This window comes from Triturus cristatus, chromosome 5_1 (assembly GCF_964204655.1).
Source record: "Triturus cristatus chromosome 5_1, aTriCri1.1, whole genome shotgun sequence".
In the NCBI taxonomy this organism is placed as follows: Eukaryota; Metazoa; Chordata; class Amphibia; order Caudata; family Salamandridae; genus Triturus; species Triturus cristatus.
In genome coordinates, this window is record NC_140587.1 from 554,636,423 (window position 1) to 554,660,560 (window position 24,138).

At 41.1% G+C, this 24,138-nt stretch overlaps 1 protein-coding gene across 3 annotated transcripts in view; it reads left to right on the plus strand.

Moving 5' to 3' along the window:
* TRPA1 (transient receptor potential cation channel subfamily A member 1) overlaps nt 1-24,138 on the plus strand; it is a 1,005,076-nt gene that overhangs the window by 480,965 nt on the left and 499,973 nt on the right. For all 3 annotated transcript variants that reach the window (XM_085605436.1, XM_085605435.1, XM_085605437.1), the window contains exon 8: nt 23,791-23,927. In XM_085605436.1, the coding sequence (XP_085461562.1) occupies nt 23,791-23,927 (137 nt within the window). The remainder of the gene's footprint in view (nt 1-23,790; nt 23,928-24,138) is intronic.

Genomic DNA, 24,138 nt, shown 5'->3' on the forward strand with positions numbered 1-24,138 from the left:
CATCACTGATGACGTCAACCATTGAGTATGTGTTTCTGAACAGTTTTAATATGTTTAATATAGATAGGGAAAGGCCTGTTGAAGAATAAGTGGGTGTACAAGTGTGTGAATGGATGATTTTCTAGGTGCGTAACTGACTCTATAAGTGAGTCATTAAATGTATCTTACTGCAGACTAGTGACTAAACTGTGTGAATGTCTGTATGTGTCTGTATGTTGGTGTATAAGTGGCTGCATGGTTTTGTGAATAGCTATATGAGTGTCTATATGGGTTATTGATTGGTTGTCTGAGTATCTGTATGGGTGCCTGAGTGTTTGTGTGGGTAGGGTGTGTGTGACTCTGTGACTAGATGCGTGAGTGGGTGATTCAGTGGGTGCATGGTTTTAAGAGTGCATCTGTGATGAACTGTATGGTTGAGTGAGTGTATGTATGGGTGTGTTAGGGATTGAATGTATATCTCAGTGGTACATGTGTGACCAACTACATATGTGAAAGGCAGTATATATGTGTGTAAGAGTATATAAGTGGGTATATGTGAGAGTGTGTGATTGTGAGAGTGACTGTATGGATGAATGTGTGCTTGTATCAATGATTGTATAAGAGCGTAAGAATGTGGTACTATTTTTATGAGTAAGTGAACTTGAGTGTGTATAACTGCATAGGTGAGTAAATGGGAGTGTGAGTATTTGCATGACTGACTAGGTGTGAGAGTACCTCTACGGATGATAGGTGGTGTGCGAGTTTCTATATAGGTTTATAAATGCATATGATAGTCTTGTATGGAGTGACTGTAAGTATGAGTGACTGTACAGGTGAATGAGTGGAGGTGTATGTAGACCTTAGAGTTAATGAGTGGGTATGTAGATATTGGTATTGGAGTATCTATTGGTTTGAGAATGGAAGTCTGAAATTTTGAGTCAGTGTATCAAAGGTTATATTAGGGCGTGAGAAGATGCGGTAATTTATCACATGGATGACGTCATCAGTGATGTCATCAGTGATGTCATTTGAGATGTCATCAGTGATGTCATCAGTGATGTCACTGACCATGTCATGAGTGATGTAATATGTGACGTCATCAGCAGTGCATTGCAGGGGCACGAGTTATAGTTAGCTGAACTAACTATAACAGGGGAATTTCTAGGGTTTTGTACGAGGGAAATGTCCAGCTAACTATAACACCCCTGAAACCTATGGTTTTTTCAGTGAATTTCTAAGGTTTTTTAAATGCCAATTCCTAACTATAACGCCCCTGAAACCTATGTTTTTTTCAGTGAATTTCAAAGGTTTTTTAAATGCTAATTCCTATCTATAACTTATCTCTAAAGATATCATGAAAAGCATTCTTTTTTAAAAGTAGGGTGCACATTAGTTTTGTGGAAAAGCATCTTTGTGATTGGTTAAGAAAAAGCAGTTTCAACGTGGAGTACATATCAAAGGATAACATTTGCTCAGATCAACCACACCTGCTACTTGCATTTGGAAGGCACTGTTCGAATTTAAAACAATTATCAACTTTTAACCTGCACGTGTCGTTAAATATTCAAGAAAATGTTACAAAAAAAATCGTTAAGTTTTGAAAAATTGATGAACTTTTAACCTGCACGTGTTGTAGAATGTTCTAGAAAGTGTGTTGATAGAATACGTTGCACTTCTGACTTCTATGTGTTGTTGAATATTTAAAAAACAGTTCATATGGAAAATTAATAAGAAACCAATAGAGAAGTTTTGAAACCTAAAAGAATCAAGGAACTATTCTAATTTATTCTTTACATGTATTTATGTGTGCAGCAACAAAATTATAGACACAACAGCACTAGGATGAGGAAGAAGCAGGGAGTGGGGAGAGGGGGGAGATGGGCAGAATGGCACACATGCACAATTAAGTACAACACACATATAGACTAACAATGGCCAAAATGAAACACACCAACAAGGAGCACAAGTCACATAACCCGCCAACATCACACCACTGAACGAGCATAGAAGTGAAAACCACACTGCATTCATATAGGATGTGTACAAAGGCCAGTCGTTGGTGTTGTGGGATGTCTGCGACCGTGGTCATCATGGAGGAGATGCCCAGCATGTGGCACATGGTTGAGTTCACTGTGTGTTATGTTGCCAAACGGCTGCTCCTCCCTCCCACGAGCCTCCACACTTTTGTACGGTGAGCTGTTGTATCTCGTGCACTTGTACAGCATGCCATTGTAATGCCTATTTGCGCATGTCCTGCTACATTCCAACTACAACATCACAGTGCCGTTTGGAGGTGGTGCATGCCACTTTACAACATCGACTGCTGCAGCTCTTGCAACAGGCCACACCAGAACACAGAGACACACTTACCGCATTTCCTGTACACGGACATGTCCGAGACACCACGTTCCCCTTGCCGGATAGGCATACCCCTGCACTGACCTGTGAACCCCAGACCAGCACACGCCAGTTGTGCATGCAGGAGGATGCGTACGTAGCTACACATCCAGGCTCACTGCCAACGCTGAGGTGACAGCACACTATGATGTTGCAGGGCTCGTGCCTATCATGCTAAGACAATGACCACAGGGACACACTTACTAAGATATGGGGTTGTGGGGCATTGGTGGTCCTGGAGTTGTTGCAATGAGTCTTCTGGCCCTCATGGGTATCCCTGTATCATGCTCATTGACTCTATGGCACCTGTGGGTGTTCTGGTGTGGCTCTTGGCTGTGTTCCCTTTCATGGTGCAGGTAGTTGTCCTGCTTAACACCAGCAGAAAGCAGGTGTAAAATCCCTGGTGCTAACATGTCTTATCGCCGGAATTTGTTTCGCATTGCAATTGGTGTGAAAGTTGTGATGTGATTTTTTTCGTGTGCAGAACAATATACGAACTGAGCAGTGTATCTCGTCAAGATCCGGCACCTGACGCACTATTCCCAATCAATATAAATACAATGAGATTTCTTAATAGATTTCGTGTGTACACTGTAAGTGCAGCCAATACCTCAGTGCAGTACAATACAGGATTTTAGTATTTAGAATAAGGTGCACCTCAAGTCTTTTTGCACGGGAACGGCTACTCTCTATTTCATTATCAGCACTTTAACGGAAGTAAAGTTCAGAAAAATCTAACACACATTTCAGAAGTTGGTGCAAACTACAGATATCACTAGTATTCCAGCGATAAGTGCCCCAAAATTTAACACCATGGTGGACTCCATCAAATAACAGTAATAAGAACAAGAAAGAGTCACACAGCAGTTAAGAGAACAACCAAAAACATTATTAATTTTTTTTCAAACTGTATTTTTTATAATAATAAATATATAAACGATAAACTATTTTCAAACTTTATATTTTTATTAACATAAATATAAACAATGAACTAATAAACAAAATGTAACAACAATAATACAAAACAACAAAGCGGAACACTCCTGTGGGAACCTCGGATGTCGATGACAGACCTGCAAAATCAAAAAGATTGTTAAAAAAAAAAAACATGGTATTCTTAACAAAATACCACAAGAAACAAATCACAGATATATAAAATGTATACAGCTAATAAAATTTTATAAGTTTAACTTACAAAAACTGTAAATGTTGCCGCTTAAAAATATTTACCGAATCTGAGAATTGTTTTTTGCAGAAGGCACCATGCCCACAACGTTTTTCTTCAGTGGTGAAGAAATTTTTAACTTTTTCCAAGGGGCAAACAAAGACCAATGCCACCTTCTTCATTCGCATTATTTGCCAAAGAGTTCTGTTACGAGTTGATCCTAACAAAAAATACTCGTGCGGCACAGCAAGTATGATGAAACACCTAAGGACCCTTCATCCAAACAATCTTGCACGAGAAGAGTGCAAACAGATGAGAAACACTCCTGTTCTGTATCTGTAAAAAAGAATAACAAATAAATGTATATTAATAACTTTCAAATTTATACTATTCCATTACTGTACAAACACATTTTATATAAAAACTGACTAAGAAACTATAGCCCTGAACCACAAGTGTGACGATCGTTAAAACACTACATGCATAGTGCATACTACTTTGAAGCAGTTCATGCCCTAAAGCCTACCTCACTAAAAGACTACATGCTAACTGACTAAATGATTACAATACTATAAGGAGACACACCGGGTGAGTGACAGGTGTGAAACACAACTGTTTAGGTGATTAGAGGACTGCATCAATACTGCATAGGCATTTAAAGCAGTCCATGTGCTAAGGCCTGGCTCACTGCATGACTACATGGGTACTGACTGAATGATTAGAGTACAGCAAGGAGAGTGCCTAGGTGAATTTATTAGTGCTAGGCTTTTCGCACAGGGAATGGATTAGTACTTGGTACTGAATGAGTCACTAGAGGAGTGCAAAGGCAGTCACAAGTGCTGGACTGTATGGATACTGACTAGGAAATTGAAAGTGTGAAAGACAAGTATCTAGGTGGTTAGAAGACTGCATGCATAGTGCATAGGGGTTTGAAGCAGTCCATGTGCTAAGGCCTGGCTCAGTGTATGAATACTTAGGCACTGACTGAATGATTATAGTACTGCAAAGATAGTATCTTGGTGAATTTATAAGTGTTTGGGTTTTAGCACAGTGAATGGATTAGTACATGGTGCTGAATGGGTCAGTAGAGGACTGCAAAAAGAGTGACAGGGTATTTCCTGAAAGTGTATGGATACTCACTAGGGAATTGAAGGTGAGAAAGACAATTGTGTAGGTGGTTAGAGGACTGCATGCCTAGTGGATAACGGTTTGAAGCAGTCCATATACTAAGGCCTGGATCACTGGATGAGTACTTGGGTACTGACTGAATGATTAGAGTACTGCAAGGAGAGTGCCTGGGTGAATTTATTAGGGTTTGGTGCAGTGAATGTATTAGTACATTATGCTCAATGGGTCACTAGAGGAGTGCAAATGGAGTTACAGGGTGTTTGCTGGAAGTGAACGGATACTGACTGGGGAATTGAAGGAGTGAAAGACAAGTGTGTAGGTGCTTAGAGGACTGCATGCATAGTGGATAGGGGTTTGAAGAAGTCCATATGCAAAGACCTGGCTCTGTGCATGAATACTTAGGCAGTGACTGAATCATTAGAGTACTGGAAAGAGAGTGTCTAGGTGAATTTATAAGTGTTTGGGTTTTGGCACAGTGAATGGATTAGTACATGCTGTTGAATGGGTCTCTAGAGGACTGCAAAGGAAGTGACAGGATATTTCCTGGAAGTGTATGGATACTGACTAGGGAATTGAAGGTGTAAAAGACAAGTGTATAGTATGTTAGAACACTACATGCATACTGCATAGACATTTGAAGCAGTCTATTTGGTACTTAGAAACTGACTAAATAATCAGACTACTTCTAGGACAGTGCTTAGGTAAAACTTTTAAATTTTCAGTTCTGCCAAAGTGAACAGAATAGTACATGGTACTACACCTTAGTGTCAAACCCTGACTCATTTTATCAATGCATAAACAAAGACTATCTTCTAATGCTACTAAAACTTGACAACATGAGAGGTTTTAAATTAGTTATCTGTCAGCAAATACACGATGTTACCAAATGCCTCTCTCACAGTGGTTCTCAAATGCACACAGACTCACAGTGTGATTCTACACAACAACCACTATACCTAGAAGTTTACCAAAAATTATTCACTACTGTGGAAGTGGTAAGGGAACTGCACACAATCTTCATATTTCAGGACTGCACTTTTATGTCAATGCCTGACTCATATAATCAAAGCATAAGCAAAGACTGGCTTCTAATGCTACTAAAACTTCACAACATGACCGGTTTTAAAACAGGTATATGTCAGCAAATACACGATGTTACCAAATGCTTCTCTCACAATCCTTACCCAAATGCACACAGACTCACAGTGTGATTTTAGACAAGCAACACTATCCTAGGAGTTTACCAAAACTCATTCACTATGGAAGAGTTAATGGTACTGCACACAATCTACATATTTAAGTACACCACATCAGTGTCAATGCATGACTCATTTAATCAACGCATAAGCAAAGACTGGATTCTAATCCTACTAAAACTTCACAACATGACAGGTTTGAAAACAGTTATCTGTCCGCAAATACATGATATTACCAAATGCTTCTCTCACAGTGATCCCAAATACACACTAACTCACAGTGTGATTCTAGACAAGCACCACTATCCTAGCACTTTACCAAAACTCATTCACTACTGTGGAAGGGGTAAGGGGACTGCACACAATCTACATATTGAAGTACAGCACATCAGTGTCAAAGCATGACTCATTTAATCAACATATAAGCAAAGACTGGATTCTAATGCTACTAAAACTTCACAACATGACAGATTTTAAAACAGTTATCTGTCAACAAATACATGCTGTTACCAAATGATTCTCTCACATTGGTTCTCAAATGCACACAGACTCACAGTGTGATTCTAGACAAGCACCACAATCCCTAGGAGTTTACCAAAACTCATTCACTACTCTGGAAGAGTTAATGGTACTGCACACAATCTACATATTCAAGTACACCACATCAGTGGCAAAGCATGACTCATTTAACAGAGCATAAGCAAAGACTGGATTCTAATCCTACTAAAACTTCACAACATGGCAGGTTTTAAAACAGTTATCTGTCAGCAAATACATGATGTTACCAAATGTTTCTCTCACAGTGATCCCAAATACACACTAACTCACAGTGTGATTCTAGACAAGCACCACTATCTCTATGAGTTTACCAAAACTCATTCACTACAATGCAAGTGGTAAGGGGACTCCACACAATCTACATATTTCACAACTGCAATTTACTGTCAATGCCTGACTCATATAATGAAAGCATAAGCCATAACTGTCTTCTAATGCTACTAAAACTTGACAACATTACATGTTTTACAACACTTATCTGTCAGCAAATACACGATCTTACCAAACACTTCTCTCACAGTGGTTCCCAAATGCACACAGACTCACAGTGTGATTCTAGACAAACACCACTATCCCTAGGAGTTTACCAAAACTCATTCACTACAGTAGAAGTGGTAAAGGAATTGCATACAATCTACATATTTCACGACTACACTTTAATGTCAATGCCTGACTAATTTAATCAACGCATAAGCAAAGACTGGCTTCTAATGCTACTAAAACTTGACAACATGGCAGGTTTTAAAACAGTTATCTGTCAGTAAATACACAATGTTACCAAATGCTTCTCTCACAATCCTTACCCAAATGCACACAGACTCACAGTGTGATTTTACACAATCAACACTATCCTAGGACTTTACCAAAAATCATTCACTACTGTGGAAGGGGTAAGGGGACTGCACACAATCTACATATTTAAGTACAGCACATCAGTGTCAAGGCATGACTCATTTAATCAACATATAAGCAAATACATGATGTTACCAAATGATTCTCTCACACTGATCCCAAATACACACTAACTCACAGTGTGATTCTAGACAAGCACCACTATCCCTATGAGTTTACCAAAACTCATTCACTACAGTACAAGTGGTAAGGGAACTGCACACAATCTACATATTTCAGGACTGCACTTTTGTGTCAAAGCCTGACTCATTTAATGAAAGCATAAGCCATAACTGTCTTCTAATGCTACTAAAACTTGACAACCTGACTGGTATTCCCCAGCTGACACTTTTGCCCATTAAAAAATGGACAGAGGCCGCACTTCAGTTAAAGGTCCTATGTGTTGGATGGGGGCTACGAGCAATAAATGGTAGATCTGCTTCTGACAAACATGGGGCTTTTACTTTTAGTAATGGTCTACGAAAAAGTCGCATAGACTATATACTCATTAACAAAGAGAACTGGCCCAGTATCAAGGACATGATGGTAGTGGAAAGGGTTGAAAGTGATCATGATCCCTTACTTCTATCATTTAAGTTATTTAAATCTCACAGCCAGGAGGCTACTCCTGTAAAGCCCGATATTGTCCTATCAAATGATACAAGACGCATCAAATGGACAAATTGCATAAGGAACGAGAGTCAAATAACAACCATGAGGGACATGACCATTATGGCGACAAATGCATTACAAAATTGTATTACCCAAGAGGAGGTTACTGCTAACGTCAACCTGATTCACACAAATTTTTTTAATCGACTTAGGTTTTTTGTTTACTAAAAAGGCTTGTACCAAACCCAAAAGACCACTTAGAAAGGAGGATCAATAGTACGGGAATTCGTGTAGGGCTGCGTACCAGGCCTTGACTGAGGCAGTGAAATCCAAAGAAAGGGATCGTGTTAAAAGTGCCCGTGTTGTTTACAAAAAAGTTCAATACAATGCCAAGCAAGCATGGGATAAGGATTATTGGAGGGACCTTCATTCTGCCAGCAAAGAACGAACACTGTGTACCTTTTGGGATATGGTTAAGTGGGGCAGGGGGACACAAAGGAAAGAACCAACAAACTATGCCTCGCCTAATGTCTGGGTTTCGCATTACGCATCCCAGTTTGCATCTTTTGAAATGACTGATGAGATTAGTAACGATCCCACCCTCCTTAATAAGGATATAATCCCCCTAAACTTCGAGATAACCGAGGTGAGAAAGGCACTGAATAAAATCCCCAGGGGTAGAGCACCAGGATTGGACTCCGTCCAAGCTGATTTGTTTACTCATGATAAGGAGCTTTGGGCACCATACATCCAATGTCTAGCTAACGGCATTGCCAATGGATCACCCATACCGAATACCTGGAAGGGCGCTGAGATCATACCGATCTACAAAAAGTGGAGCGCTCAGATCCAGGAAATTATAGGCCCATCAGCTTGATTGACTGCATACAGAAGGTGGTCGCAAGGCTTGTCCTGCAGAGAATTCAAGGGTGGATTGAGGAGGAGGAAGTATTGTCACCACTTCAGGCAGGATTTCGCAGTCATACAAGCACCATAGACCAAGTCTTTAGGTTTCTTTTAATTTATTGGCGGGTGGTTCTGTTGGGGGAGGGTACGTTATTTGCGGCTTTTGTTGACCTCAATTCAGCGTTTGATTCGGTTCCACGAGCAAAAATGTGGGCAGTTTTTAAAGATCAAGGTATGCCACTTGACATTTTGACCTTTATAATGAAGCTCCACGAGGATAATTATGCCCAAGTTAGATGGAACCAATCGGGTAGTGTAACAGATAAGTTTCCCATCGCAAGGGGAGTACGCCAAGGGTGCGTATTAGCCCCGACCCTATTTTCATTATACATCAACAGGGTGATCAACTATTTTGAGCAACACCCCACCGACGCTCCAAAGTTGGATGGCAAGTTGATCCCCGTGTTGATGTTTGCAGATGATACTTTATTAATTTCAAAGACACAACAGGGTTTACAAAAAGCCATTGATGTATTTGAAGTCTTCTGCAAGGACTATGGGCTCATAGTAAATGTAAGTAAGACCAAGTTCATGGTCCTTCACAGGCCTAGACATATAAGAGGAAATGTGCAAATGAATGGGGTCAAGTTAGAACAGACAAAGGTTTTTTCGCACCTTGGCATAACCCTTGCATCAAAGCTAGATTGGAAACCGCACACTAGCCAGCTGGCCATAAGGCACGCCCAGCTAACTGGAGCATTAACAAAAGAGCTTTACCTCTCACATACCAGGCCAATAATACCAGCATTAAAAATTTATTACGCAAAGATAGGAACAGCGATACTCTGTGGGGCGGAATTGTGGGGATTTAGTAATCTTACTGAAGTGACCACAGACACCAGCAGAATGTGGTTGAAGTCGGGTTTATTGCTGCTCATCTCAACAACAGCTTCCAGGGAATGAGCTTGTGCTTTAAGCACATACATTCCATCACCCTGGAGCCCATAGAACATTCATGGTGCCATGGCAACACCACATAAGCTATTACAATATCTCCCTTCTTCGCATAAATAAGGACAACAAAACAAAATAAATATATTTCAAAAAGGAAAAGAATAATAACAAATAGATTTGCTAAAAGCACAATGAAAAGTTTAAATCACCCTACAAATACTGTAAGTTGTTACAAATCCATACGTTTAGGAACAATTCTTTTACGTGTACTCCTCCTGATTGAAACAGAAGATCCCTCTGGAGACATTTCTTTGCAGGAACGATTTTCCCCATTCAACCCAATATTCCCACCCACAGGGAAGGAATTACTGGGACCCGAAACAGAATTGTCCTTCAAACCCATTCGACACACAACCTTATCAGGGATTCTATAAACTCTGGACACATTCCACCAATTTTTCCCCTTGACTCTCACAGCATGCCGCGAGACCAAATCTACACACACAGGTTGACTCAATTTTGAAAAACCTTTAGGTACATTGTGTGGGATCTTAATCTTAATCCAATCCCCTACTTTGATATCGTGAGACCACCTCTCTTTTGAGCCTCTCTCCTCTTGATATACAGAAGTATCATGGCCAACACAACCTTTATGGTTTACCTGAGAAGAGGACAAGCCTGAATTAGCTAAAAGTCCCCACTGCCTCATCCAAGCTGGACACATGTTGAACGTGGCAACTCTCCCTCTCAGTAATTCAAATGGACTCTTTCCGAATTCCAAACACGGTGTAGTCCGATGAGCCCACAACATGCTCTGAACAGCTCCCCCTATATCCATATTTCCAGCAACAGCCCATTGCACACAATCAACTAAGATACGGTTCATGCGCTCAATGAAACCATTGCCCTGTGGGTGATAGAGAGCCACACGTTTGTGAACAATGCCAGATTGACTTAAGAAACCAGACATTTCCTTGGAGACAAATTGCACCCCATTGTCCGACACCAACTCTTTAGGAAAACCTTCCCTTGCAAACAGGCTTTCCAAAAATTTGATAACTTTGGTAGAATTAGGCTCAGTCATAAAACACTCCTCCCACCATTTGCTGTAATAGTCCGCAACCACCAAGGCGAACCTGTATTTACTGGATAACACATTGAACGGGCCAATGAAGTCTAAGGCCAGTTTCATCCACGCCCCTGAAGGTAACTCGACCCTTACTTTGGGAGGAGACACAGTCTTGATTACTTTGTCACTAGAACAACAAGTGTGGCAATTTTCAACCATACTTTCAATATGCCGATCCATTGAGGGCCACCAATAAATTGAACGAACCCTGCGCTTAGTGCACGTCTGCCCCAGATGACCTTCATGTCCTGCCTTGATTATGTGGTCTCTCAAACACGCTGGAGGCACAAACTTGTCACCACGCAGAATCCTTTCATCTTCCTCTAAGGATAATTCATCGGCCACTTTAGCAAAAGGTTGCAATTCAGAGTCCAAATGTTTCTCCTTTGGCCACCCCTGAATAATACACTTTCTAACTTCTCTGAGAACAGAGTCTGCTTTCAATGCATCAAACCATTCATCCTCCTTGAAACACCCCTCTTTACAAACATCAATACTTGCGATCAAACATTCTTCATCTTCCTCTGCAACACATTCTACTTGTCTAACCGGCAACGGCAATCTAGACAAAAAATCTGGTCTAATGTTTTTCCCCCCAGGAATGTGTTCAACAATGAAATTATACTGAAGAAGCTTGGAGCTTAGCCTAGCTATCCTAGGGGTATGATCCTTTACAAGCACACCATTAAGAATGGGAATGAGAGGTTTATGATCAGTCATAAGCTTGAACGATCTGCCCCAAAGAAAACCTTTGAACCTCTCAACTGCCCAACAACAAGCAAGAAGCTCCCTCTCGATCACAGAATAGTTTTTCTCACTGGGACGCAGTGATCTAGAAATAAATCCAACCGTATGTTCTGACTCACCTCTCATCTGAGTCAACATGCCACCTAAACCATCCAAACTAGCATCCACCGACACAATGGATTCCAGAGCAGGATCATAATGAGTTATAATATTGCAATGGTTCAATTCATTTTTGATTTTGTCAAAATCATCTTGACATTCTTGATCCCAAATGAACACAGTTCCCCTTTTCAAAAGTTCCCGAAGATGGGCGGTCTTTGCTGCAAAGTTGGAAATGAATTTGGCATAAAACTCACACATGCCAAGGAAAGATGATACCTGTTCCTTGGATTTGGGAGACGGAATATTGACAATAGCTTCAATCAGACCCACTCTAGGAAGAATGCCTTCACCTGAAATACAATGCCCCAGGTACTCTGTTGACTGTACCCCAAAAACACATTTACTTAAGTTCCCTACGATACCCTTATCCTGTAATCTGTTCAACACCTCAGATAAGTTCTTATCATGAGAAGATTTGCTAACCCCAGCTACTAGAATGTCATCCTGAAACACTACTGTATCCTGCACACCCAGCAAAACTTTTTCCATGACACGCTGGAAAACAGAGGCAGCGGAAGCTAACCCAAAAGGCATCCGTCTAAACTGGAAAGTGCCAGATGGTGAAACAAATGCACTTAAGTGTTTAGATGATGCATCTAACTCCACCTGATGGTATGCTGATGACAGATCTATCTTTGAAAACCATTTGAACCCTTGAAACTTTGACACTATGTCATCAATACGGGGTAACAGGTGAGAATCCACCCAGATATTTTTATTGAGACTGCGTAAGTCAATGCAGACTCTAAGATTTCCATTTTTTTCCGTGCGACGACCAATGGACTTAACCAAAGGGATGATTCGACTGGTTCGATCACCCCAGTTACACACATTTTTTCCAACTCCTTTGCCAGGTCATCCCGAACACTCAAAGGTACATTGCGTAGCTTATGTTTACAAGGAATGGCTCCCTCTTTTACCTTAATGAGGTGTTTAAAGCCTTTGATTAATCCCAGTGACTCTGAAAATACTTTTGGAAAACTGCTTCCCCAAACGGAAAAATCTTTCTCACTCCTTGACTCATTAACAATAGAAACTGGTTCCTTAGTGCCTGGCCTAAGAGTCATTTTAAACAAAGCTTGGTGGTACCACCCCAGGATGTCTAGTCCCTTGATAGCTACATAAACTTTCCCCGTGATAATTTTTTCTTTGAACATCAATGTGCTTTCAAAGAAACCTTTAAGTTGGATCCTCCTTCCTTCATAACATACTGGACTTCTATCAGGAGGTTCCAAGTGTCTGTCGCCCCAAACCGATTCAAACAACTCTTCCGTGATCATTGTCATGCGAGCTCCAGAATCGACCAGCAATTTTAGGATTTTGCCATCCACAAATATGTCCACAATAGGATCTGCACAATCCTCACAATCATCCTTCACAACTAACATGAGGTCTCTCATGGAGCTCACAACCTCCGTGTTACTTTCTAGAATGTCACTCTCTTCCCACACAACGTTGACATTTCTTCTAGAGTTACATACTTTTGCAAAGTGACCTTGTTTACCACAATTCCTGCACATAGCATTACGAGCAGGACAAACTCGTGAGTTAGGAAAATGTGCAGAATAACCACACTTTGAACACACATTCTTCTTCTGTAAATAGAATTGTTTCTTATCTTGTTTTGTGCTTTGCGACTTCACTTTAACTTCATTTCCGTTTTTCTCACCAGTATTTTTCTCAGACAAGCCATTTTTGTCTGCACTATTTTTACTATCACTTACAGCCCCCACCGTTGTTTTATTGGATCTCAGCTCATTGGACGATGACTTCGATAATTCAATGCTTTTGACAATAGAAATTGTTTCTTCAAGAGTTGGGTTTTTTAAAGTTAGTAACTTCTGTTGCACTTTTTTGTCTCTACAACGTACCACAATTTGATCTCTTATGAGTTGAGATGTAAACATCTCAAATTCACAGTCAGATGCTAAAATGCGTAGAGAAGCGACATATGATACAATGCTCTCCGAGGTTTGTTGTTCCCTCGTGAAAAACTTATGTCTAGCTACTACTAAACTTTTTTCCACATCAAATTGTTTTTCTAGCATGTGAATAGCTTGGTCAAAATCATTGAGTGGCTCGTCCCCCTCCGCTAGCTCTGGCAAAGGTAAGTGCTCAAGAACGGCCTGACCTTCAAAACCCAAATTATGTTCAAGAATAAATCTTTTACGTTTGGCGCTAAATCTGAGACCTCCAATGGCTCCTAAATACTTGGTAAAGGCTCTATAGCATACTTTCCACTCTACTGGTGGATCCCCTGGAAGCTGTAGAAAAGGAGAAGGGGCTTGTACATTTTGCATGGTGACAATTAAGCTATAAACATCAATCAACCAATTAACAAAAAGTACCACAGAATTTTCACTGCAAAAGAACGTGAATTTCCCTGTTCTCCCTGACTATTAGAGTAACATAAATATATCACAATATAATTTTTTGTTACTGTACACACTATGTATTTTCCCTTTTTTTTTTTAAATACTTGAAAACGTTGTTTGTATTTGACAAAATTGTTATGAAGAATAACACACTGCAAACAAAGAGCATCCACAAGATGGTGCTAGAGTATTAATGAGCTATCACTATTTGAATCCAAAACACATAAAAATAATGATAATAAACCTGTCTGTTGACTGTGCTAAAACTTGCACAACGTAGAGTAAAAGGCACCTTGACCTAGTAGACTGTCATATGTCACTTTACTTTTGAAACGAAGCATCCGATTGCTTCCGTGGCAATTTGACGTGAAGAGAAAAAACGGAGTCTTTGGTGAACTGCTTCGTAGATCCGAACGTAGACGTCAGCGCGCACTTAAGAGTGTGCCGTGTGGCTCAAGGCACGCTCTTGCTTTGCTGCATGAAGGAACAAACAGCAGTGAACAAACACCATGGAACCTTGGAGGTGAATGCCGTGCGCGACTGAGCAACGGCGGTGAGTACGAGAGCACTTTCAAAATATAACAGATGTAACTGACGTTACTCACAAATGTTGCCGAAGGATCCAATTTTGATCACCATGAATGAATATATCACCAAGTTTCAGCTAATGCACTGTTAGACGTCAACCATGCCACTCACGCAGGAACATCGATCACCATACACCTCGTCCGTGCGCTCGACGACAACACTAGCGATAAGTCGAGTCGGCGCTTAGCTGATGCGCTTGTCAACACTGCAGTGATGCGGTGATGCGGTGATATGGTTGGCACGTCGCTGTATCTCCAAGCGTTTAGCCACAATAGTCTTTACTTGTCCAGCCAGACTGTCAGCACGATCAGAACCGAGACCGAGTGTCCCATCGGTTTGGATGACTGTGTAGATCCACACACAAACTTGGATTAAAAAAAATAGGAATAATTTCTTATAGAAGTTCAGAGGTGAAGAAAAAAAATAGTAGAAAATAGCGCAGTTCCAAATGTACACACGTGGGTACTGAGAATGAGCAGTAGATCCCAAAACTTGTCGCCAATTGAAGTGACCACAGACACCAGCAGAATGTGGTTGAAGTCGGCTTTATTGCTGCTCATCTCAACAACAGCTTCCAGGGAATGAGCTTGTGCTTCAAGCACATACATTCCATCACCCTGGAGCCCATAGAACATTCATGGTGCCATGGCAACACCACATAAGCTATTACAATAACCCTGCTGACTAGGGCCCAAAACAAGTTTCTACGAGCAATTACAGGCCTTCCTGTATCTACCCCGCTGATCCCCCTCTTTTATGATTTAGGTGTCCAACGCTTGGAGGATATGGCCCGATATAGACCAGTGGCATACTGGAGGAGACTGTGGGTCTCCCCAGATCTCTCACAGTATGCTCGGGCACTTATGGATGTCAGAGGTGCAGATAAGGCGCAAAGAATCCCCTGGATGCGGGAGGTTAAGGCAATTTACTCCGCTATGGGCCTAGCCAGTCTTTGGGAAGACCCAACAGCACATACTTTTCCCCCTAGGAGAATCTTAAGAGATCTATACTGGAGTATGGTCTCAGTGAAAAGATTTGGTTCATGTATTGGTCCGTCACTAACTGCGGATTTTATGGAACTCAAAGACACGCCTGCGTTCAAACGCTATTGGGACTGTATTACTGTTGTGGAGGACAGAAAGAGATACCATCAATTTAGAGTGGGCACACTACCTATTAATTCCTTCGTTGTTAAATGGAGAAAAGGCCTTGACCCTAGCTGTCCTTTCTGTCCTACACAACGGGAAAGCACTGGGCACATCTTATTCATCTGCCCAGAGTACAAAGATCCCAGGCGGTCCTGGCTTAAACCTATTTGTCTACAGCTGGGCCTTCGGACAGGTGAAGAGGCTTTACGGGTTCTTAAAACTAACACCTCCCAACCTGTGACTATTGCCGTTGCAAAATTTCTTCACTGGATGTGGATAATCCGTGCACGCAAATTACGCTTCTTGTGAATATCTTGGATCCCACTTGTATAGTCCTTTTTTATATTATAAGCCTTTTAATTATTTTAAATGTTTTATTCATAATGAGATGCGTATTTATAACTGTTTTGATGTGGCTTTCAAACAATATTATGACATTTTCTACATTACATCCTCTGTGAAAGAACCCCTTTCTCTTTTAAAATTGTTAAATATTTTAATGATGTCTTTTATGATTGAAAATCGAAATAAAGACTTTCAAATTGTGAAATTGTGACAACCTGACTGGTTTTAAAACAGTTATCTGTCAGCAAATATACGATGTTACCAAATGCTTCTCTCACAGTGGTTCCCAAATGCACACACTCACTGTGTGATTCTAGACAAACAACACTATCCCTTGCACTATATCAAAACACATTTCTTCATCTAGAAGTAGTACTACATTTTAGTATAGAAACATAACTCATTTCACAAATTCATAAACAATGACTGATTTCTAATTCTACCAAAATACAAAAACTGCACAGTTATCTGTCTACAAACACATGAAAAACACAAATGCCTATCACAGAATGCTATCTACATGCACACACATTGTAGAGAAAAAAAGTACTCCCTACACTTTAGCAGGAAAAATACATTAGTCTGATTAAAATCAAAATAGTCTACATACATCCCCTCACAATTAAATGACTCATCTTTCAAGTTATTTTTTTAGATTAAGGAGTATATCAATCACTCACCATATTTTCTTTTACAGAATCTCTGCACTGTGCACCTCTCAGCAAAAGCAAAGAATGAAAAAGTTTCCCTTTCATTTTCCACACATATACATGTAAACATCAAAGCACAATCCTTCGTACATAAACTCAAAAGCAAACACACATTTCTATTGGTTAAACATTTCAACCCTTTCCAACTGAAATACATTTCAACCCTTCCCCCAATCTGCCTTCTGCCTGTTACCATAGAAACAGGTCATGGAACACTGCACTGAGCTCACAGGTCACAAGTTCAGCACACAATTGTTCTACACAAGACAGGAAGTGTGCTTGACTTTTCATCATATCAGCTTATCATATATAATGTTCCTTACAATCTGTTTTTGTTAACCAATAACAATCATACATTTTAAAAACAAAAATATACACCCTACCTTTCAGTGTAGAAAGTTGTTCTACAACCAATGATTTCTTGTCGTTTTTCAAAAAACGTTGCCGTGGATCAGCGAATCCACCGCGAGAGGATCCGTGCATCCAACGCGATAGGATGCGCGCACCGTGCGCGCATTTCACCGTTTTTTTAAGGGGGGCCCCAGAGGGTCCTTCTGGGACCCCCTAAGCACCTCTAGAGGGTCAGAGTATTTCCACTCTGCCCCCTTTATATGTTTTACGCACTTATTCCCCTTGCTTCTTCAGCCTCGCTTCTACCGAGGCAGAAAATGGCCGCCAACTGTTCCTGGTTTTGAATGTAGAGAGACGCTCGACAGCCAATTAGCATTCAGTGCGCGATCGGGAGGGTGCGCGCTCGGTTCGGGGAGGGTTCGCGTACGGTGCGGGTAGGGTCCGCGTATCCTCCGCAGCCATAGATATCACTAACTTTTTTACCCTAATTTTCTCAGGAACTACTGAACAGGTTCACACCAAATATGCAAAAGGCACGAGTCCGAACTGAGGACTACCTCTTTGCCAAATTTGGTGTCATTCCGTTCAGCGGTTCGAGCTGTAGCTGCGACAACAGATCCTATGGGAAATTGCATGGGGAAAACGCGTTTTGGGCCCCCCCTTTTTTCTCGGCCCCCGCTTGACAAATCACCCCGAAACTTTCAGGGTAGGAGCGGAGCGGAGCTGGCCAAAAGTCTGGAGAATTTCGCAAGGATTCGTCAACCGGCGCCAAAGATATTCCCAATAGAATGTTGCGGATTTCCTATCGAAAATAGGTCCTAACTATAACTATCTACTGGCGACCGCCAGTAGATAATATATATATATATTTATGTATTCAAAAAATGACTGCACCCGGCCTTGCTGAACTCATGGATGTGTGCCTCATATATTGTGAGGGTGGCACTCACGTACATATGCAAAGAGTATTCCTTGGAGATTATGCACATGGAGTGAATGGTGTGGCCACCAGGGAGAAATGTGGCAGCCATTTCAGGGCATAACTTGTTTGGGAGATCTACTCTAACATTGCCACGGACGTGATGGAATAAGACTATGCACCTGATTTTTGGGCCTCTTTTTCTGACAAAATGACTCATTGGGATGTGGTGATCTTTCATGAATGTGGATTTTGCAAGAATGCAGGTATTTCTAATCGAAGAATGTATCACATAGTCATGGCAGATGAAAAAGAAGTATTGGGACTGAGATGGCATTTGTCCTAACCCGCTTGCCACGTTTCCATCCACGTTACCAAACCCAATAGAAAAGATGGGGTCAACTTCACTTTGAAAATTACCATTGAGAAGGACATTTTTGCCTAAATGCGTTTGCTGAATAAACAAGGAATATACGTTCCTGTGAGTGCTCCGTGCTGTTCTTTTTTTACATATATATATTAATCATATTTTTCTCGTTTCATTTTCTTTGCCGCTCCTCTTTTTATTTTAATATATCTCAAGTGGATACCACAGTTTTTCAGGCAGTGCTAACAAGTCGCTTGCTTGTCCCTCATTTCATCTGCAGTGCATCACACCCCACATGTCCACTTCCTCTAACCATAGTAGAATTCTGTTGTCTATAACGTATCATTGTTTTAACATTACAAGAGGATCCGAATGTTGGTTCTAAATGTGGCAGCCAAGCTGGAACTTGAAAACAACAATAGCGAATTTACAATACTTCTGCAAGACCGACACCCGCTGCTATATTTAGTGCCATTATTGCAAACATCGTTGTCGTGTTTAGATGGCAGCATGTTTGCCCTTGAGAATTCCCATAGAAGCCCATGTTCTAGTGTCAACATGGGCTTCTATGGGAATTCTCTGCGGCATATTATCAAGCCCATTATCGCCGCTTAAGCACCAGTTTTCTGCCGCTAAAGCGACGATAATTTTATCGCCGTGCTTGATAATATGCCCCTGAGTGTCTAAACACATCAGTGAAACAAAAGGCATAATCCAGACCTCTTGACATTATGAATGCTTGTTGTTTCTGTGAAATGAGTTAATTTTAAATACAAAAATCTTGTATTCGAAAGCAAAGTGTTATTTCTTAAACTTTTGGGGACAAAATAATTACATTTCAGCTGAATAATTACAGCGGAAATTTCTCCCTTCTATCTTTGATAACCTAGGCTGTTAGATTGGTGTAATCTGCCTGAATGTCAAACATTCAAGGCTCCATAACCTGAGCGATGGTTCTGATGTTTGTGTATATACAATCTGTAGATATGCTCTTTAAATCCTTAGGCTATATAATGTTTTTATTTCTCTAGTATACACCTTCCAAGGAGACTGGAAATCTACTTGGAAGGGGCACTTTTGCAAAATGAAAAGAAGTTAAGATCCTACCAAAAGCAACAGACCATGTGAAAGCATGCTTTCTATATTCTACCACCAATAGCTTTTTGAACACTTAGTATGGAAATTGTCCTGAAAAGTTCTTTGGAGGGGACTCAATACATCACAGATTTGCCAGCCTTGCATGTACACCAAGAAAGTATTGGAATATTTCATGAGTGAGTGCCCATTCAGATTTTACATTGTACTATAAAATAACATGTTCAGTCTCTTTTATTTAATATTCTTGAAAGGAAAGAGAACGTTTTAATCATGTTAGTGGAAGTCAGTCTTCGGCTGTTTTTTTTTACTAAGTCAGTAAAATTCAGGGCAGGTATTCTTCCCCACTACCTTAAAGGATCAAGTTAAAACTGATGTATTTATGTGCGTGTGTGTGTGGGGGGTGAGGTCAGCATGCACATTTTGTTTCTTATAGTTCCTCAGTTTTTGATTAACCTTGGTGTGGTAGCAGAATGAAATTAGTATTTTATAGGGTATGAATACCATATACTGGAGCAGCCCACTGCAAGAACATGGCTTTAGGGGGTTTGTTTGGTATGTGACACCCTCTAAATAAATCCATTCTTGACTTAATAGTTTAATCTGGGGGCTCCGAGTTGGTTGCACTAGTTATGTGTTGGTTCTTCTTGCCATTATAATTTCACTAAGAGGTTTTGCACATCTTTTGGATCAAGGCTTAAATATATATAGAGACCGGTAGCAAGTATATATATTACCTACTGGCGGTCGCCAGTAGGTAGTTATAGTTAGGACCCTGTTTCCATAGGAAAACCGCAACATTCTATTTTGAATAACTTTGGCGCCGGTCGACGAATCCTGGCCAAATTTTCAAAATAGGTGGGGCGCTGCGCTCCGCTCCTACCCTGAAAGTCTCGGGGGGATTCGTCAAGCGGGGGCTGAGATAAAAGGGGGGTCCCAAAACGCGTTTTTCCCATGCATTTTTCCATAGGACCTTTAGACACAGCCACAGCCCGAACGGCTGAACAGAGTTCCTTGAAATTTGGCAGAGAGGTAGTCTACAGGTCAAGGAAGTGCCTTTTGTAGGTTTGGTGTAAATCTGTTCAGTAGATTCTGAGAAAATAGCCTTTAAATCAATATATATATCTGAGCCAGCTTACGGTGCGCTTACGGTGCGCTTACCGTACGCGTACGGTGACGTGCGCGAGCGCGATTCTGATTGGCTGTTCGATCTAAGTAAACATTCGAATCGGTCGAAACCAGGAAGCGGCGGCCGCCATTTTCTCTCTCGCACTCTGAGGGGGGCTGCAAAAACCAAGACAAAAAACATCTACAGGGGGAGTATATTCATTTCTTAAACACCCAGCATCCATATATGTGTCCCCAAACAACCCCCAAGGCCAAAAAAACAAATTTATTTTTTTTCGAAAAATCGCCGATTACGCTTACCGTACGCGTACGGTAAAAAACTTATAAAAAAAAAAAATTATCCACACTTTCCCCACCCCGTGTGCAAATGGTGCCCGTAGGGCACAATTTGTGCATGGCCTATCTAATGAAATGGAAAGTACAAATGAATAACGTTCACAACGAAGCGCATAATATGTCCCCCATGTGCGCACGGTGCGCGAAGCGCATCGTGCGTACATGGCCCATCCCGCGTGACCACCGTGCGTGCACGGCACTAACTGCGTAAAGTGGGCGCGCGGTGTGCAAAGCGCAACGCGTGCTCACTGTGCGCGCACGGTGCGCGAAGCGCACCGTGCGTGCACGGAACGAACTGCGTTAACTGGGCGCGCACGCCACGAATGGCGTAAAGTAACTTAGCATTTAAAAAACCGTACAAATTCACTGAAAAAACCATAGGTTTCACACACGTTATAGTTAGGAATTAGCATTTAAAAAACCTTGCAAATTCACTGAAAAAACCATAGGTTTCACACAAGTTATAGTTAGCTGTACATCTCACTCGTAAAAAACCAATGAAATTCCCCCGTTATAGTTAGTGCAGGCAACTATAACTTACGCGACCGCAATCCTCTACTCGTGAAAAACCAATGAAATTCCCCCGTTATAGTTAGGTCAGATAACTATAACTCGCGCGACCGCCTATCTATCACAAGGATGATGTCATCGGTGATGTCATGAGTAATACCACTGACCATGTCATGAGTGATGTAATATGTGACGTCATGAGCACTGGATTGCGGGCGCGCGAGTTATAGTTATCTGACCTAACTATAACGGGGGAATTTCATTGGTTTTTCACGAGTGAAATGCCCAGCTAACTATAACATGTGTGAAACCTATGTTTTTTTAAGTGAATTTGCAAGGTTTTTTAAATGCTAATTCCTAACTATAACGTGTGTGAAACCTATGGTTTTTTCAGTGAATTTGTACGGTTTTTTTAAATGCTAATTTATGTATTTATGTATTTATTTATTTATTTATTTAAAGTTTTTTCACCGTGCGCGTACCGTGCATGCACGATGTGCTTCACGCACCGCGCGCCCACGTTACGTAGTTCGCGGAATTTTTGCGTTTCTACCATGCGCGTACGCTACGCGCATTCGCCGATTTTTCGTAAAAAAATTAAAATACATTTTTGCCCTTGGGGGTCCTTCTGGGACCCCCTGACCAAGGCTAGGGGGTCAGGAACTGTCCAGCCTGCCCCCTTTTCACGTTATCCACCTTTGTTTTTCACCCCCTCAGACTGCGAGAGACAAAATGGCGGCCGACACTTCCTGGTTTCGACCGATTTGAATGTTTACTAAGATCTAACAACCAATCAGAATCGCACTCGCGCACGGCAGCGTGCACATACGGTAAGCTTACGGTACGCGCTCGGAGCGCGCCCATAGATATATATATTGATTTAAATGCTATTTTCTCAGGAAATACTGAACAGATTTACACCAGACCTGCAAAAGGCACATCCCTGACCTGAGGACTACCTCTCTGCCAAATTTCAAGTAATTCTGTTCATCCGTTCGGGCTGCAGCTTGGACTAAAGGTCCTATGGAAAATGCATGGGGAAAACGCGTTTTGGGACCCCCCCTTTTTCTCTGCCCCTGCTTGACGAATCCCCCCGAGACTTTCAGGGAAGGAGCGGAGCGGAGCGCCCCACCTATTTTGAAAATTTCTCGAGGATTTGTCAATCGGCGCCAAAGTTATTCAAAATAGAATGTTGCGTATTTCCTATGGAAACACGGTCCTAACTATAACTATCTACTGGCGACCGCCAGTAGATAATATATATATATATATATATATATATATATATATGAAAAAGTAGCAAATCGGCACCCATAGAAGTATTCCTTGAATGGATGCACATATATTACTCCTTATAATTCACAAACTATGTCAGTAGTAGGCTCGGAAAGCTGTGCTAGCCTCAAGTTTCCAGTCATACTATTAGCAAGCAAATGCCCAAAAGGTGATGGGACGAAAGCTTGCTAATAGTCTAACCACTGGCCTGATTTAGGATTTTGCAGACTGAGCAAAGGTAGGAAGGGTGATGGAGGACCTCACGTCTGCTACACAGCCTTTGATCTGCCTGCCACATTTAGAGATATCAGCCAGCCCCATGGTTCTCTCTTGACATTGGCAGGAACTACCATCATGGGAACGCCTGTCAATGTAGGAAAAGTTTGACAGTTGGCTCCAACAAACATGACAGCTGGCCATCAAACCTTTCTAAGATTTTTTATTTTTCAACAACAAATTACTTATTATATGCTTTATCCAGATCAAGCCAGCTCCGCTACAGGGGCTCAAAGTTTTATGGCGGTCTCTATAATTCAAGGTGACTGACATATGGGCTTCAGTTCATGGAGAGTGGTCTAGAAAAATAATCTACAACATTTACCTAGTGAGCTCTAGCGATTCTTCTTCATGTTCTCCCAGGTCGCTTAGTCAGTGGAAGGTTATAATACATGATTTAAAAAGAACATTCTCCATCACAGATTTAATTTTCAATGTGTCATTTATTAAAGTTACTGTTTACATGGTCTATTTTATGTTTGCAAATATATAGGTAAATATTGTGTATTGAACTGTTAATGTTTGGTTTACCTCCATTAACAGAATGACAAAGCCACACCTCTACATTTCGCAGCAACGCAAGGAGCAACTGAGATTGTGAAGCAAATGCTAACATCATACACAGGGGATAAATCAATTATTGATCTTCCTGACGGTAATAAAGAAACACTACTTCACAAGTAAGAGTTACATTTTTCATTTTTCTCTTCTTCCAGAAACTGCATACAGAAATTGACACTTAGGGGCTCATTACGATCTCGGGAAGGAAAACCTCCTCCCGACAGTCGGAAGCTTTCCGACCGCGTCAGAGCCATTCGACCGACTTGGTCGGTTTACAGTCTGACCGCCTGATTATGATGCTCGTGGTTGGAATGTAAACAGCTTGGTCAT